Source organism: Gigantopelta aegis, chromosome 9 (genome assembly GCF_016097555.1).
Source record: "Gigantopelta aegis isolate Gae_Host chromosome 9, Gae_host_genome, whole genome shotgun sequence".
Classification (NCBI taxonomy): Eukaryota; Metazoa; Mollusca; class Gastropoda; order Neomphalida; family Peltospiridae; genus Gigantopelta; species Gigantopelta aegis.
In genome coordinates this window covers 18,928,547-18,946,456 of record NC_054707.1, presented here as the reverse complement: position 1 = coordinate 18,946,456, position 17,910 = coordinate 18,928,547, and the positions used below count along the sequence as shown (strand labels likewise).

At 39.2% G+C, this 17,910-nt stretch overlaps 1 protein-coding gene across 1 annotated transcript in view; it reads left to right on the top strand.

Annotated features, from left to right (window-relative positions):
- The first annotated feature begins 323 nt into the window (after nt 1-323).
- The window catches only part of LOC121380519 (GTP-binding protein rho5-like), a 42,650-nt gene continuing 25,063 nt past the window's right edge, over nt 324-17,910 (top strand). Inside the window, exons 1-2 of the mRNA XM_041509362.1 lie at nt 324-782; nt 15,143-15,233. Coding sequence (XP_041365296.1) covers nt 519-782; nt 15,143-15,233 — 355 coding nt within the window. The 5' untranslated portion in view covers nt 324-518. The remainder of the gene's footprint in view (nt 783-15,142; nt 15,234-17,910) is intronic.

The window sequence follows — 17,910 nt, the reverse complement described above, 5'->3', positions numbered from 1 at the left end:
AACCAGAGGTCGCAATTACTATATTATACCGGCATTAGAGAAGAAACTCACACTTCTATTTAATATGCAATGCATGCCTCGTCAGAAAGTATTAATTGCGAAATTAAAAACGGGAAAAACATTACCTAAAACATTTTCGTTTTGACTTGCTCTTAGGCAAGTCTGGGAATAGTTGTCAATCAACTTCATTCTTAGTAGATTTTCCCAGGTCGTCTGCTAATACAGCTTACTTCAACAACCGTATCAGCCATTGCCATTGGCGGAGAGGGATAGTCACGTGGTCCATTCATTCACGACCGAAAGCATGTGACATAGTTCGCAAAGCAGAATGTACTGTTGGTCTTTGATCGGTGCGCATGCCTTAAAGTTTTAGTGGGTGCAGTGCGGCTTTGGACTAAGGTCGTTTGTTTACTGAAGCGAATCACGCATGGGTGAGACTGAATCCGCGGATACTTAACACATTACTTTTCTTTTACGGAATTATTATCACGACGGATCCCGTACACGAAGGCACAGCAATGAAGGACAAGGCTTGTTCCAACTTTGTGTACATGCCCCTTCATGACCGGGTTAGCCCAGAACGATCGACGGGATCGGGATCGGGATCGGGATCGGGAATGGGCAGCAGTAGTGAGAAACTTAAAGGCCACGAAACGGCGACAAGTCGAGACTTGGATGCAAAAGAAGTGACGATCGTCAAGTCTAAAATTGTGGTGGTCGGTGACTGTTGTTGCGGGAAAACTTCTTTAATTCACAGATACGTCAACGGGGAATACAAGGAGGTTTGTATATGTTGAATATAATTATATTTATATATATTTAATATTACTTATTATTATCTGTTGGACAGTATAAAACAAATCCGCGCACTTCAACAGAATAGATAGTTAATATATAGTGCAAAAAAGAGTACAGGAGAGATATTTTACATGTGGTTCTAGAAAAAATATCGATATTTTATAATTTGTGTGGTTATAAAATTATTTATCTATACCATCTTTGGAAGTGTGTTTACACTGGCCCACGTCACATTCATTTAATTATAATCATCCTGTCACAAAATGATGGTAAACCAATAATACAACGGTTAACCATCACTAAACTTAAAATTCAAAAATGTACTTCTAACTTCCCGGTTGTAAAATTAGTATTCCACAGGCCTCTAGGAACGATATCTGGAGTGCACAATCTCTAGTAAAGGGTGTGTGTGTGTGTGTGTGTGTGTGTGTTTTTCACTGGTCTAATTGGGGGGTGGGGGAGGCACAAGCCAGATGTTTGACTTTATTTTTATGAAAGAAAGAAATGTTTTATTTAACGACGCACTCAACGCATTTTATTTACGGTTATATGGCGTCAGACATATGGTTAAGGACCACACAGATTTTAAGAGGAAACCCGCTGTCGCCACTTCATGGGCTACTCTTTCCAATTAGCAGCAAGGGATCTTTTATTTTCGCTTCCCACAGGCAGGATAGCACAAACCATGGCCTTTGTTGAATGTTGAACCAGTTATGGATCACTGGTCGGTGGAAGTGGTTTACACCTACCCATTGAGCCTTGCGGAGCACTCACTCAGGGTTTGGACTAGGTATCTGGATTAAAAATCCCATGCCTCGACTGGGATCCGAACCCAGTACCTACCGGTTATTTATATGAAGTAGGACAAAAAAAACCTGTACATTTTCGTCCCTCCAGTTTTTACGGGTTTGTTAAAAGCTCTGACAACACATAGTTTACAGTTAGTGCCTCGGGCATGTATATTGTTCTTAGTATAGATGTGTATCAGACAAACTTGATATATAGGTGCGAATTCGTTTGATGGCTCTATTGAAGCATTGCAAAAGATATCTGCTGGCTTGTTCTATTTATAAGTATTATTACAATATTCTATATTAGTCACTGTGCAAATATCTTATACCACAAGCTTAAGTTGATAAAAATATTAGGGGATAAGGGGATTTGAAGGGTTTTTTTCACGATGTTATGATCTTCACGACCTAAAATGGGTTGTGGTATACCTCAAGAATGTGGAAATATTAGCCGGAGACAATTACCGTGGCTTTCTTATCTAATCTGTTAAAAACAGTGAAGTTTTACAAATTTGGAACCGATGTTTTGTCTCGTTAGGATAAGATGAGATCGGCAAGAAAAATACAATTTTTATTGCAACATTCCACATTTGGACTCTGATGTAAACCATTTATACTGTTAATAACATTCATAAGTCGGTCGAGTGCTCCCCTGAGATGCTTGCGTTGCAGGATCGAACCAGCTCGGTGGATCCATTCAACTGATTGTGGGTGGTTTTCTCGTTACAACCAGTGCACCACAACTGGTCAAAGGCCGAGATATATACTTTCCTATCTGTTGGGTGCATATAAAAGATCCCTTGCTACTTATGAAAACATTTAGCATGTTTCCTCTCTTAGACTATATGTCAGAGTTACCAAATGTTTGTGACATCCAATAGCCGATTATTAACAAATCAATGTGCTCTAGTGGTGTCGTTAAACAAAAAAAAAACTTTAAACTTTATCATGATTCATGAACACATTTGTCCATCGCACATACCAGTATCTGGAAAGTTTGGCAGTTCTGAAAGTAAAACTGGATTTGGACTGTGCTGAAACTTTCAGCGCAACTTCTGCGTACTATTACTAATTATTTATTCTACGTAATTAGGTTATTGCGTCACTGTTTGTTTTCAAGCTGCTCGGCATTTCGGCACGGAGCTAAACCGTGGAACATGATACACGTTCTGCACATCTAAAATGTGGGCTCTAGCTCACACACAGAGACACTGACGCGATATTAGACTCGTGAGAAAAACCACTTCATTTAACTCAATAGCAAGCAGATGTTTTTACACTAAAACCACTCTGCCCATTGGACACAAATGTTACATATTGTTTATTGTTGAAGTTTACTGCTAACGGTTAAACCACGAATGTGTATGTACGGTACTGTACGAATTCATAATTTTAATGCATTCGTTTGCGAGAATATGTCTAGTGTGTAGGTACCACAGCGTCGAAGGGTGGGGGTGAGTTCTCAAATATTAAATGTTTAAATAATTTAAGCCCAACGTCTCGTCGGTGGGTCCACTGGGGCTATTTCTCGTTCCAGCCAGTGCACCACGACTGGTAGTCTGGTATATCAAAGGCCGTGATGTGTGCTATCCTGTCTGTGGGATGATGCAATTAAAAGATCCCTTGCTACTAATGGAAACAATTAGCGGGTTTCCTCTCTAAAACTATATGTCAGAATTACCAAATTTATATTAACATCCAATAGCCGATGTTGAATAAATCAATGTGCTCTAGTGGTTTTGTTAAACAAAACAAATTATTAATAGCCCCATCATGAGTAATACTAATGACTGGGCTATTAAGGCATCTACTAATAGTAGAGAATATTCAGAGAGACGCGAGATGGGATGGGAAGAGAAATGACTACTTGCAAGCGAAACCAATTAATTCCTAAATTCCTTAATAGCCCCGTCATTAGTAGATGAGCGATGTTAGGATGGGATGAGACTTGACAACTTCAAGTGAAAACCTGATATACCGTCTTATTCCGCAACTTTATTAGAATTATTTTCCTGTCTTGCTTTTCACCGTTTAGTTTGAGCACATTGATTCATTAATCATCGGCTATTGAATGTCAAATATTTGGTAATTCTGACAAGTAGTCACCAGAGGAAACCCGCTACATTTTTCCTAATGCAGCAAGAGATCTTTTATATGCACCATCCCACAGACAGGATAACACATACCACGGCCTTTGATATACCAGTCGTGGCGCATTGGCTGGAACGATCAATAGCCCAATGGGCCCACCGACGGGGATTGATCCCAAACCAACCGCGCATCAAGCGAGCGCTTTACCACTGGGCTACGTCCCGCCCCTATTATGGAAAACAGCGAGCAAGGGGATAGCCCTAAACGGTTATGTCTTAAAAAACGTGTGTTTAATCATAGGCATTCAAAGAGTGCGTTATGGGGCATCAAGTTTGACGTTAATAGTGTTTTAGAAGTGGATGGTGGGTATCAGAAAATAAGTTGATAAGTGCATGCTTCATATAATTATTTTACTCCGTCGTAGATACTTTTTTTGTACACATGATAATCTTTTCAGTTTCATTTCATTCGAACTTATTTTCGTGCTTATGTCCCATTAAGGTTCAAGCACGCTGTCCTGGGCACACACACACCTGAGCTATCTGGGTTGCGTGTCCAAGACAGTCTTTTAATTCCCTGTTCATATTTTTATTTTATTTTTATATTGCACCAAAATACATTGGTAATGTTAGGATTGGTGACTCCTAATTCATCACCTTACAAAATAGGTGCTCAAACACTATACGAATTGTACATTTAACAAATAAAGACTTGTTGAAACACAATATTCTGTCCATCAATTTGTTATTGTGTTACTATAAAAACACTCTCATGTACGATTACGTCATTAGATGTTATGCTTAATTTTTAGTGTGTGTATATATATATATATATATATATATATATATATATATATATTGTGAGAAGTATATTGGGGGCAAATAGTACAGTTGGATTTGTAAGATAGCATAGACACCATGGGATTCCAGAAAAACAAAAACAACAACAAAAAAGAAGAAGAGAAAAGACAACATGTTCGTATTTGTATAATAACTAATACTAGTATAATGAAAAGCAAGTGTAGTATGTACCACTGTGTTTGTTTATATGTTTATGTAATGAACCAGGGCCGAATCTGGCCTTACATATTAATTTTCAAATGACGAAAAGGAAATGAAATAAGATCTTTGCTCGCTAGTCAAAAGGTGAACATTTAAACTAAATTGAGCACACTCTTATTTTTTTTTAGAGAGATGGCAACTGCCACTACCCCCTTACACTCCCCCCACCCCCAAGATACGGTCCTAGAACCATAAATATATTATCTATTTACCACCACCCGACAAGTTACTGTTGCTGCTACGTTGCTACCATCGTTACGTGCTAGAGCGATAAACTAATATTGCTACCGTGTTGTGAAATACTTGTAATAGCAATTCGCAGTTTATTTGCGCTAAAAATACTACGTCCTTATCGCTGGAAACGCTGGCCTGTGCACTGTGTGCAGATATGTTTACTTTAAAAGATACAGGCAGTCACACACGACCGTATCAGTGGATCCTGTTATGTGTTCTTAATCACTGAAAACAAATACAGCTTTATATCATACAAGAAGTTTGCCGCGGGAAATTTTGACGGAGGCCGTTAAGCTATTATCAATAAGGATTTTAATAGCTTATTTATATTCTTAAATGCATCGCTTGATGCGCAGTCGGTCTGGGATCGATCCCCGTCGATGGGTCTCATTAGGCTATTTCTCGCTCCAACCAGTTTACCACAACTAGTATATCAAAGGCCCTGGTATGTGCTATCCTGTCTGTGTGATGATGCATATAAAAGATACGGGTTTTCTCTGTAAGACTATGTCGAAATTACCAAATATTTGACATCGGATCCGATAGCCGATGATTAATAAATCAATGTGATCTAGTGGTGTCGTTAAATAAAACAAAACAAAATTTAACTGCATTCACAGGGCCGAATCTAGCTTATTATAACAGTTGTGCAATAGAACAAAAATCGAGGGAAAATAATATAGGTTCTATTAAAGGTAGACTTTTAACCTTTTTGTATTTTGTATGTGGAGGAAGCTTCCCCTACCCTTCTTCCCCGCCAATTAGGACCCTAAGTTATGGGAACATTTTAAATCGACTTTTTTATTACATTAAAATGGTAACATATATTGATATTGTATTCAAAAAAGTATTTTAAAAATGTATTCACTTTTAAAAACGATTCCACAAGGTGTTTATTGGAAAAGTTATTAACCCAGAAAATGTTTGTTTTTCGTTTTCTCTAACTGCGTGGTCGGTTAGAAAAAAAAGAGTACTTCTCAATACACCAGCCCATCCTTTAGAATATTTCTGAAAACAGCCAGTAGTTGGCCAAAAGAAAACTGAATTTCTTCAGGTATAGATATAATAGTCGTGGCTTAGTCTCTCGTTTGGTTCCGCTTTGGTACACGTGACCTGTCAAACTGGTTTCTATGAACGGAGTATATGTGTGTAGCCAGTCAATGGGTTTCTTTTTTACGACCGTAGGTGTCTGTCAACACTGCTATGGAATGTATTCACCATAAAACCTCATACCGCAGGAGCAATATGTCAAGTGGGGGTGGTGGTTGTGGTGTGTGTGTGTGTGTGGGGGGGGGGGGGGGGGGTATTTTCTTCAAGTTGAACAGGACTCGAGACAGCCTGTGGCCAGGTCGCCAAATGCGACCAATATCCTGTTTGGGCGACTTAAATATGAAAACAATAATGCCATTAGTCGCCCATATAATATTATCATCTTTAAGGCTATAACATACGAGCCATTATTAATATTTGTATTCCACATTAAAATCTTGCTCGTGGTTCGCTCACCATAATTCGTCAGCATACATTATTATTTTTTGGACCATCATATTTTTGGCGAGTTTCGAACCCTGTTGAAGCTGTTTAGAAAGGGACGGAGATATTTTGGAAGATTTTGGTGGATTTCAATGTATTAGTATATGGATCACAAAATTAGTAATTTGTAATGTACTTTTGTTACATACTTTTAAGTGTTTTTGTGGTATTAACAACTGGAGCATGGGACTGAGCTGGTCATATCCATTTTCATTTTCAACTTATTTTCGTGCTTATATCCAATTAAGGTTCAAGTACGCTGTCCTTGGCACACCTCAGCTGTCTGGGCTGTCTGTCCAGGACAGTGGTTAGTTGTTAATTGTTAGTAGTTAGTGAGAGAGAAGAGGGTGTAGTGGTCTCACACCTTCCAATTGAGTCGTTAAAACTCGCTCTGGGTGGGAGCCGGTACCGAGCTGCGAACCCTGTACCTATCTGGACCTACCAGCCTTATGTTCGATGGGGTAACCATATACCTCTAACCGTAACCTTTTAGGCCTATACCACCCTCTTGAATATGAATTTGTTGAACCGTAACTAATCTTGCCTGTTGGCAAATATCATTATTTTAAATGGACTGCCAATCTATAATATAAATTCAACACTGCCCTTGTAATATATGTTTTGACAGTACAGTCGATACTGTTGCCAGTTCGTTACACATTGGAATCGTAGCTTTACAACTATAATTATACAATGTTCACAAGGATTATGAAGTCGATAACGTCACTTAAAAAAAGTCGCAGACCCTAGTTTCAACTTGTGAAAATGGACACAAAGTTTGGTAAAATTATTCTATAAACCTGTTAAAACGAAGAAAAACCCTTAAAGGAACATTCCCGAGTTTGCTGCATTGTAAGATGTTTCCGACTAACAAAATATTTCTACCATTAAACTTACATATTAAATATATTTTCTTGTTTAGAATATCAGTGTCTGTATATTTAATGTGTTACTGGTCGTCTTAATATTTGTAAGAAGCCCAAACTGGATTTTGTTTTCAAATAATTTCGTACGTACGAAAAAACGTATTTTAGGAAATAAAATGAAATTTACGCTAGTACAAATATTATAACGATCAGAAACACGTTTAATATACAACCACTGATATGTTATGCAGGAAAATATATTTGATATGTAATTACAATCGTTAAAAAGTCTCTGTTAGTCGATAACATCTTAAAAATTGCAGCACACTCAGGAATGCCCCTTTAAAAATAGAGTAAAGCTTGTCTCCATAACAGTTGCTTTTCAGAGGTTAATGCGTTTTTAAAAATATCAAGAAACGCATTTCGTGGTTTTACAAACACCAGGATGACTAGAATCACTTTGGATGGATAATCTAAACAATAACATGACAGTAAACTCTGATTTTAATTATAAAAAAGGCTCTAATAGTGAAAAATACGAAGCTGTACATTTTAAAAACCAGGGTACGTCGCTTTAACAGAAGGCGACAACACAAGATCTGCTAGTACTAGTCGGTTCCGTCTGAAAGTTCGAGGAGTACTTTGAACCAAAAAATACAAGAGAGGAAATGACCACTTGGGATTTCTGGCATTTGACCTTGTTCGCCCTGCGTCAAGTGCTGACTCGGGCTGAACTTTGGACTGACGGACGGACGGCAGTGTGGTTCAACAAACGGTGACATGCTCGAGTCCTTGGCTGAAGGCTTATCTCTTTATCGAGTTGTCATAGAGAAAGAATTTTTTAATTTATTTAACAATGCAGTCGACACATTTTAATTACGATTATATGGCATCGGACATAGTGTTAAGAATACGTAGACAATGAGAGCGGAAACTCGCTGCCTCCACACCATACACAGTGGCGGATGTAGAAAATTCCTTTGGGGGGGGGGGGGGGGGGAGGCGGGTCAATGACATGTGGCCGAGGACCACAAACGTTTCCGAAGGGATACCTCTGATTCTGTAACGTGAAAAAAAAAATATATATATATAATTGTCGTAAAATGTAGGGGGAGGGAGTTAGCCCATGGTCCCTTAGATCCGCCACTTTACACTTATTTACTAAGCACATCCCACGAATTTACCTTATATTCCATGATGTTTTTTCAATGTAACGGCTACTTTTTTCGAATAGCAGCAAACGATCTTTTATATGCACCACCCCCCCCCCCCCAACCCCCCAAAAAAACAACAACAACAACAACACACGCACAAAAAACCCCAGGATACTACATACCACGGAGTTTGGTATACCAGTTGTGAAGTACTTGCTGACCAAACCCAAAATGAGCCGCTAACGGGGATCGATTCAAGACCGATCGCGCATTAGGTGAGAGCTTTACCCACTGGGCTACGTTCCGCACCTTGTCGTGGCGAAGTGTGGAATGTCGGGACAGTGTCCGGGACAAGTGGACACGTGGACAGTGCGTCTTCCTGGTTTGTTACCTGTCAGTAATGATGAGAAGCATGCCTTTGTGGTACAAGATGAATGGAACACATCCTGATCTAGCCGTTGATCACGTGACACGTCTACGAAAAGAAAAGGAATATCTATAAATTTAACGACATATTTTAAAGTCGCAGATCCTAGTTTCTAAACACTACGGCGACTTTTCTTTTCACTATTAGATTCGTCTTTGGTTATTATCCGTACATTATCACGAATGTCTCTGATCAGCCTGGTGTTTGTAATATGAAAATTCTGCATTCTAAAACGTACCTACCTCTGAGAAGTAACGGTTATTGAGACGAGCTGTAGTCTTATTTTTAGATGGTATTTCTCCGTTTCACTGTCACACTCATGTTTCACTCTATTGTAACTTAATCCAGATGTGTTACAAGGGGTGTTTTTAGTGGTTCCCGATGTAGACGAACTTATTAAAATCGGACCCCGAGTAAACCGGAATTTCTTCAAAACCGGATGTTTTTCACGGTACCTTTTTAAAAATCACAAGAGATCAGAACCTCTTTAAACCGGATAGCCCTTAAATCAGACTTTTTTAAAACTTGGATCATTGATGTCCGGTTTAGAGGGGTTTCAGTGTACATGATACGGTACTGTAATACAATTACATGTGCCTTTAAGACATTGACACTATATACGTATCTACACGTGTTAGTAGGTAATGATGTTGTGGGTTCCGGTTCAGCGGTGGTCTCACACCTGTGTTGTGTCATTGTTTGCCTGGCCATGCTTGCCAGATGTTACACGCGGTTTTCTTCAGTACCCATGGCATTGACCTTCTCAGGGTAGTGGCCACTTTTACCCAAAACGGATAGGGTGGGCTTTTGTAAACATAAACTGGATTATTTTTTTCTCTATTCTAGGATCTCTGTGTGCTCTCTCTCTCTCTCTCTCTCTCTCTCTCTCTCTCTCTCTCTCTCTCTCTCTCTCTCTCTCTCTCTCTCTCTCTCTCTCTCTCTCTCTCTCTCTCTCTCTCTCTCTCTCTCTCTCTCTCTCTCTCTCTCTCTCTCCTTTAATGTCGCCTTCCTCGCTCACCATGATTCAACCGTTCTGAAGTCAAAAACGTTCTTTACGGTTGTGAAGATGTTAAAAACATTTATGCGATATCTAATAACCACGTTAGCATTAAGTTTTCATTCAGTGGGTACTTAATTAATTTATTTATTTACTGTGTGGTAATTTATTAATTAAGTATTAGTGTTAATAGCTGGTACTTATATTTAAAATTATTGCACATTTTGCACTGACAGATATCTGAAAAATATCAGTACTCTTAAGTGGCTAAGTGCACACTAAGTGCGCGTGAGGCAATTATTGCATCATTGGCATCACAAACATAGCAGCGCTCAAAATAGACTATATGCAGAGAGTACTGAGTAACTAGGTTTACTATTACTCAAAACACTCTGACGCCATAGTAAGGCTTACGTACACAGCTGTTTTAACGCCTTCTGTTAATAGTGTATACAAACACGGAAGTTTTGAAAGCATATTTATGCTTACGTAATGCATATATTAACTAGTGTATGCATTTTACAAGGTTAACAAAAGGATATTCCGGGTTTGGAAAGTTAAGCAAACTATAATCGTAGCACATGGTAGTTTTTGTTGTTGTGGTTTTATTGGGTGGATTGTTTTTCTTTAATTTTTCTTTCTATAATTAATAATGTTAGAACTTCTATTGAAACATATTATTGAGTTTTAAACCCATACCAACTGAAATAAAAAAATATTTATGCAAATAAATAAGTTTCTTTTCAAATTACAATCAAATTATGTACATTAATATAATTTTTAATACAGTGCTTTACGTTGTCTTCATTACCTGTATTTAAAAATAAGATTTAACCTATGCAATTTGATGATAATTTATATAGAAACATTTGAACAACAAAAAAAGTTATTTGAGTTGGTATAAAAATTTTTTACCAGGTGGGTTTATATGAATTTTAACTGTATTCGTTATAGAAATTATATGCCAATTCATCCGTCCCCTTTTGACGCAAACGGTTCAAATGAACTTCACACACTAACTCCATTAAAGGGGCATTCCTGAGTTTGCTGCAATTGTTAAGATACTTTTTAACGATTAGATATCAAATATATTTTTCTGCATAAAATATTAGTGGCTTTATATTAAACGTGCTTTTGACCGTTCTAATATTTGTACTAGATAAAATTTCATTTTATTTCCTAAAATATTGTTTTTTTCATACGTACGAAATTGTTTGAAGACAGAATCCAGTTAGGGCTTCTTACAAATATTAAGACGACCAGAAACACATTGAATATACAGACACTGATATTCTAAACAAGATCATATATTTAATATGTAAGTTTAATCGTAGAACTATTTTATTAGTCGGAAACATCTTACAATGTAGCAAACTCAGGAATGTCCCTTTAATTGGCCTCGGTGGTGTAACGGTTAAGCCATAAGGCTCCCACCCCGAGAGAGTTTAACGACTCGCAAGGCCACTACACCGACTTCTCTCTTACTAACCACTAACCCAATGTCCTGAACAGACAGTCCAGATAGCTGAGGTGTGTGTGTCCAGGACAGCGTGCTTGAACCTCAACTGGACATAAGCACGAAAATAAAATGAAATGGAATGAATGAACGTCGTTAACACAATGGCATACGGTCCTTTTAAAACCGCTGCGTGGTACTCAAAGTTAGAATAACGTTTAGTTTCTTGTTTAGAACGTACATGTTATTAATTATGTGAACAGTCAAGGACAGCTGACAAATGTGTGACGGGCAAGACATATTGCACCTCCGTGACGGTAAGGAATCTCTATGATGGCGAGGAATCCCTGTGAGGTTAATCTGTCCGCTGGTGTTGAGGAGTATATCATACTTGTAAATGTATTCTTCTTGATTTAGTGCTGGGGGAAAAAGTCTTCAAAGAAGCCATGTAAACTTTCGCCGACTTATTTCATGGTCGTTGCCTTTGGCCCTGTTAGACGGATAGGTCCAGTGTGATGAACTCCGAAACGAAATGAATATTAACAACATTAATATCAGCACATACTAAACTACGGCTCTTTTGTATATGAGGGACGGGACATAGCCTAATGGTAAAACGCTTGCCTGATGCGCGGTCGGTCTAGGATCGACCCTCATCGGTGACCTCTTGGGCTATTTCTCGTCCTAACACGACTGGTATATCAAAAGCTGTGGTATGTGCTATCCTGTCTGTGGGATAGCGCATATAAAAGTTATCTTGCTACTAATGGAAAAATATAGCGGGTTTCCTCTCTAAGACTATATGTGCTCTAGTTGTTTATAAGCAAAATAAACTAACTTTGGTATATGACACAGTATAGGCGTCGGAAGCGGAAGGGGGAGGGGGGGAGGCTGAGGGAGAATCCAGCTGTGATTTGACTACGAAATTTATGCAAATGATTATGTACCACCTTCTACTTCAAAAGCCAAAAAAATACAAGTACGACCACATGGGCTTGACATTCATCATATTATATATTCTTCGCGGGTGCAATGGTTTTAGATTCGTCAGCACGTTTCGTACCAGGTCGTATGGTGTCTCCAGGTCAGTTGTCTTAAGGAGTCGCACACCGTGAGAATGTGCATTCACAGAATGTCTAGTGGTGGTTTTCAGGGGTGGATCTAGGACTGTGTGAAGGGGGTAACAAAATTCTTTTAAAAAAGGACAATTTTAGTTTTTTGAATGCAAATGAGCCGATCTCCCAATGAGAACGAGATCTGTAAGGGAGGAGGGGGAGGGGTTTAGGAACATGCCCCCCACTCCCCGGAATTTTTAATAACAAAGTCATTGGAATACCCGTGTGACTCTTCTCTGGCTCCTCCGCTGGTTTTATAGACACTTGTGTCTCAACAGGAGATGTTAAAACTGCAGGCATGACTGTGCATGTTATAACATAATGCAAACATTTTTTGCGTGTGATGAATGTCTGCGGTTAGAGCCGCACAGTACTCACAGCTAGCTACTTCAACAAAGACAACGATTTATTGTGGTCGGGTTAACGATACAGATAAGACGCATATATGCGTAAACGTCGCTCATTCAGAACTAACAAGGCCGTCATGAAGCAAGGTTGTGCATAATATGTTTTCTCGGGGAGGGAAGGAGACATGGTTATAGAACGTCAAAGAAAAATGTGTGCGTGAGAGAGAGAGAGAGAGAGAGAGAGAGAGAGAGAGAGAGAGAGAGAGAGAGAGAGAGAGAGAGAGAGAGAGAGAGTATACAATCTCTTAAGCTGAATGATAGATTGGCATTTTCTCATGGACAGCACAGTACATATCAGGATCTTTATTGTACCAGTCATTGTGTACTGGTTGGGATGGCGTTATGGCCGATAGTCCACGGAGGTCGATCGATCCTACGGCTCATCGTACTGCAGACATGCGCTCCACCACTGAACTACATCCTGCTTCTTTTTCAATGGAAGACATCATATCACAATACGCACAACCGCCAATTCATGGTAGCTCAGTGACATGGCGTTATTTTAGTATACCACGAGGCAGTTTGTGGTGTGTAAATCAACACTACTGGTGTCCTTGGGGTGGGACATAAAGTCTGGCTGTTTAATTGTGCCTGCACAGCAAAGCTCAGCCAACGGCGGATAAAGGAGGCAAAAAGGGGGGTGAGGGTCTGGGAGACTCATCCCTCTAAATACTTTCAAATGCTTCTTTTCCCCCTTCTTTTTCTTCTTCTAATTTTTCTTCTTCTTCTTCTTCTTCTTCTTCTTCTTCTTCTGGGATTTTCGTTTCTTTTTGTTCATTTTGTTTTTAATTTTCATTGGGTTGCCCTTTTCACGAGTTGGTCAATGTGCCATTTTCTCCTTTAACACCTTCACAAACATATTCCTGGGTCCGCCCCTGTCAGCGAAACAAGCTAGACAAGACAAGCCGCGACCCCACTGCGTCGAGCAATGTTGTTTGTAAAGAATAGCTTAGAGGGCAGCAGTAAACTTCGGTTTATGGATGACGGCTCTCGTCATCCACATGGTCCTGCTCAATAAAGCATGCATGACAGATGGGACTCTATCGTCGAGAACCGCGCTGCTCAAATTAACCCCACATTATTATATAGCCTTTTCAGGTGTTTGTCCCCAGGTGGTGGTTTTATCCCCGAGATTTATTTGCTTGTATTGAAGGCAATGCTGTGAGTGAATGTATGCATGAATACATTTTACAGGACTGTCACAAAAACAAAAGTAAGGGACGGGACGTAGCCCAGTGGTAAAGCGTTCGCTTGATGCGCGGTCGGTCTAGGATCGATCCCCGTCGGTGGACCCATTGGGCTATTTCTCGTTCCAGCCAGTGCTCCATAGCTGGTGTAACAGGCCGTGGTATATACAATCCTGTCTGTGGGATGGTGCATATAAAAGATCCCGTGTTGCTAATCGAAAAGAGTAGCCCATGAATTGGCGACAGCGGGTTTCCTCTCTTAATATCTGTGTGATCCGACGCCATATAACCGAGTTTTTACGTGATACTGACTTTTATTGTAAATTTTAATTTTATCTCTCTGTGATATTTGTATTTTTGCACAGTCCTTTACACTGTGTTTTTATTTAAATCTTGAATGTTTATATTGATGTGATTCAGCATTTAATGTTTTGCTTTTACCATAGTGTGACACCCGATAGCCGATGCATTTTTCGTGCTGGGGTGTCGTTAAACATTCATTCATTCATTCATTCATTCAATATAACCGTAAATAAAATGTGTTTAGTGCGTCGTTAAATAAAATATGTCCTTCCTTCTTTGCAGCTATGTCGCCAAATAAAAGTGAAAACGAATTTTTTTTTTGATCCGGTAGCAGTTATACTATTCGATTTTTGCTAAGAATATTTAGAAAAACATGTTTTAGTAAAGGAACTGGTTTTATTATCGTGACATGTCGTGAAGGAAGGAAGACAGTTAATATGGCCAATTACAACACTCGCCACAAAACTGCATGGAACAGTCACTGCACTAATGAACACCGCCCGCCTCTTTTCTGGGAATGACTGGTCTGATGATTTGACTAACGAAGAACGAGAAGAAGATATTCTGTGACTAATAAGTTGTAACTTTGGTTGTAACTTTAGCCTCCAAATGCTTATTTATATATTACATTTTTGTTATTTTGTATGTGTTTTATTTTATTTTAGGTCGATGATCGAGCAGCGTGTAACGATTTTGAACCTTATTTGTTATTCTTTTGACAGGCGTACACACCCACGGGATTCGACACATTTACGAGTACATACAACGTCTCCAGCACATACAGAATACAGCTCAGTATTTGGGATACTTCCGGTAAGTCGAACAAAAGTTCTCTTTTTAAACAATCAATCAATCAATCCAAATAAAACGAATGTCAGTGTTCTGTTGGCGTTTCCAGAGATGTTTTGAAAAATTGGCTGTGTGCGTGTTAAGCGGTAGGGGAAATGAAAAGGTCGTTATTTATATAGGGTTCGGGGTGTGCTCCTATGAAAGAGTTGTGGAGTTGTCAGTAGTAGTATGTTCTAATCTTATGAGAACCCCAGGCCAGCCTTTGAATGGTTTTAAGACTGGGGTCAGTCCGTTCCTAATTCCCGTTGTCCTTTCATAAATATCCCTAATCTAGTTTGTGATTGTGTGCTTCGCATTAGTTAGGAAAGGGGTGGGACGTAGCCCAGTGGTAAAGTGCTCTTGTTTGATGCACGGTCGGTCTAGGGTCATTCCCCGTCAAGGACATAGGGCTATTTTTCGTTCCAGCCAGTGTACCACGACTGGTATAGCAAAGGCCATGGTATGTAATATCCTGTCTGTGCGATAGTGCATATATAAAAGACCCCTTGCTACAAATGAAAACTGTACCGGCTTTCCTCTCTAAGACTATTAATATGTCAGAATTACCAAATGTTTGACATGCAATAGCCGATGATTAATAAATCAATGCGCTCTAGTGGTGTCGTTAAACAAAACAAACTTAGGAAATAGTTGTTCTGAAAGCCTATTCTTGTTTTTCAACTCCACATCCCCATTTATATAGTTAATCTATTTTTTGTGGTCATGTTTTTTGTGGGGTTTTTTAAATTAACTGAGTTGTAAAATATTGCTATCCGTATTTACCGACTTTTCTTTCTGTTTCCAAACATAAATGTACATGTGCAGGCCAAACATTACGCGTGCAGACCTAAAATTGAATACAGTCTCGATAAACAACGTCGAAAAGCGTAAACAGGTTTTTTAAAGGGTTTTTTTCACTGTTGTTATTTTTAACACATGTTGTAAATAATTTGAGAGTTAGATCGGTACTATTTTCCAAAAGAAACATTTGTCAGAAACATATCACATATGTCTTCTTTTTTTCTGGGATTTTTCTCCTTTTTCTTCCAAGATTTCTTGCCAAGTTCTGTGTTTGTCTGAACTCGTTTAGTGTGTAACCGAGCCGATAACTGAACGCTTGTGCTTACATTATTGCCTTGGTGTATGTTATGTCTTGAGAAACGCTTACCAAACAACGTGCATAATATTTAGGTCACAGTGCCCTCTGTGGTTCACAGTTCCTGCAACTTGTCACTTTTGCCAGGTTCTCAGATCTATGTGGTGGGTTTGTTTTTTTTCGGGGTTTTTTTCTTTTTTTCTTTCTCTCTCTTCCTCAGCGCAACGTGTGTTTATGGGCATTTATTATAATGATATATATCACATTGTAACTGATAACTTTATTATCATTCGTGGCGCCATATGCGCCTTGGCGGACACGTGCGTAAATATTAATTATATTGCCATATGCAACGTGTGTTTTGGCATACACTGTAACCAACATGGTTATTGAACACATTGTGACAAGAACAATTTGTTGGAGTGTAACTGCCCACTTTAGTTCTTTTCTCTTAACCATAGCCCTTCAATATATAGCAAAAAATACAACAACAAAAAACAAACAAAAAAAACCTTACACATTTACTTTGGCATGTACATTGATTTGTCTCAAATTTGCTACATTACAAACATTACGGTGATTTTTAAAGTTTGTTTTAACAACACCACTAGAGCAGATTGATTAATTAATCATTGGCTGTTAAATGTTAAACATGTGGTAATTTTGACATTTAGTCTTCAAAGGAAACCCGCTGCATCCAACCCCCCCCCCCCCCCCCCCCCCCCCATTAGCAGCAAGGGATCTTTTATATACACTCTCCCACAGACAGGAAAGCACATACCACGGCCTTTAATATACCAGTCGTGGTGCACTGGTTGGAATGGAGAAAAACCCCAGTTAGAGAATGAGTCTCCACCGAGGGGTTTCGATCCTACGAACCAAGCACCTCAGTCTAGCGATCTACCGACAGATCTGGATACCGCTCCCTGTGTCACGGTGACATACTAACGGCAATATGTGAATGACGTAACGAATAATTTGTCAAACTGCAAAATTGCTTTCCAGACAGACCGAGTCAAAATCTAGCCCATCTTTCAACAGGTTTCCTGAGGATATTATATGCTTGGGTAATAATTATATCGGCACCGACCCATCTCTGTGATAGCTTCAATGGTACCTGTTATCGTGCAAGTAGACGCGAAATGCGCTCGCGTTTCTACTTATCGTTCAACACCACGCGGGCTTCTAGACTGAGAATGTGTTGCGTGTTTTGAGTGCCTCGTGGAGCTAATGCGGGTTCTGTTGCCGTGTCTGACATTTTGTTATGACTGAAAGATTGTAGGCTGTGGCAGCATAATGACCTAATAAAAAGAACCCCAATAAAAACCATACCTGCGTGTGAAAGTATTGGTTTTTAGAATAACTTTGGCGATCAGCAATGTCGTGGATATTGCCGCGGTGTTTTCAATTTTCCGCGGCATATATTTTGCCGTGGAACTTTCAAGTTTCTATATAACTTTTCTTTATCTTTTCTCTCTCTCTCTCTCTCTCTCTCTCTCTCTCTCTCTCTCTCTCTCTCTCTCTCTTTTTTTGCAATACACAATACTGACACATTAACTTCCTTTC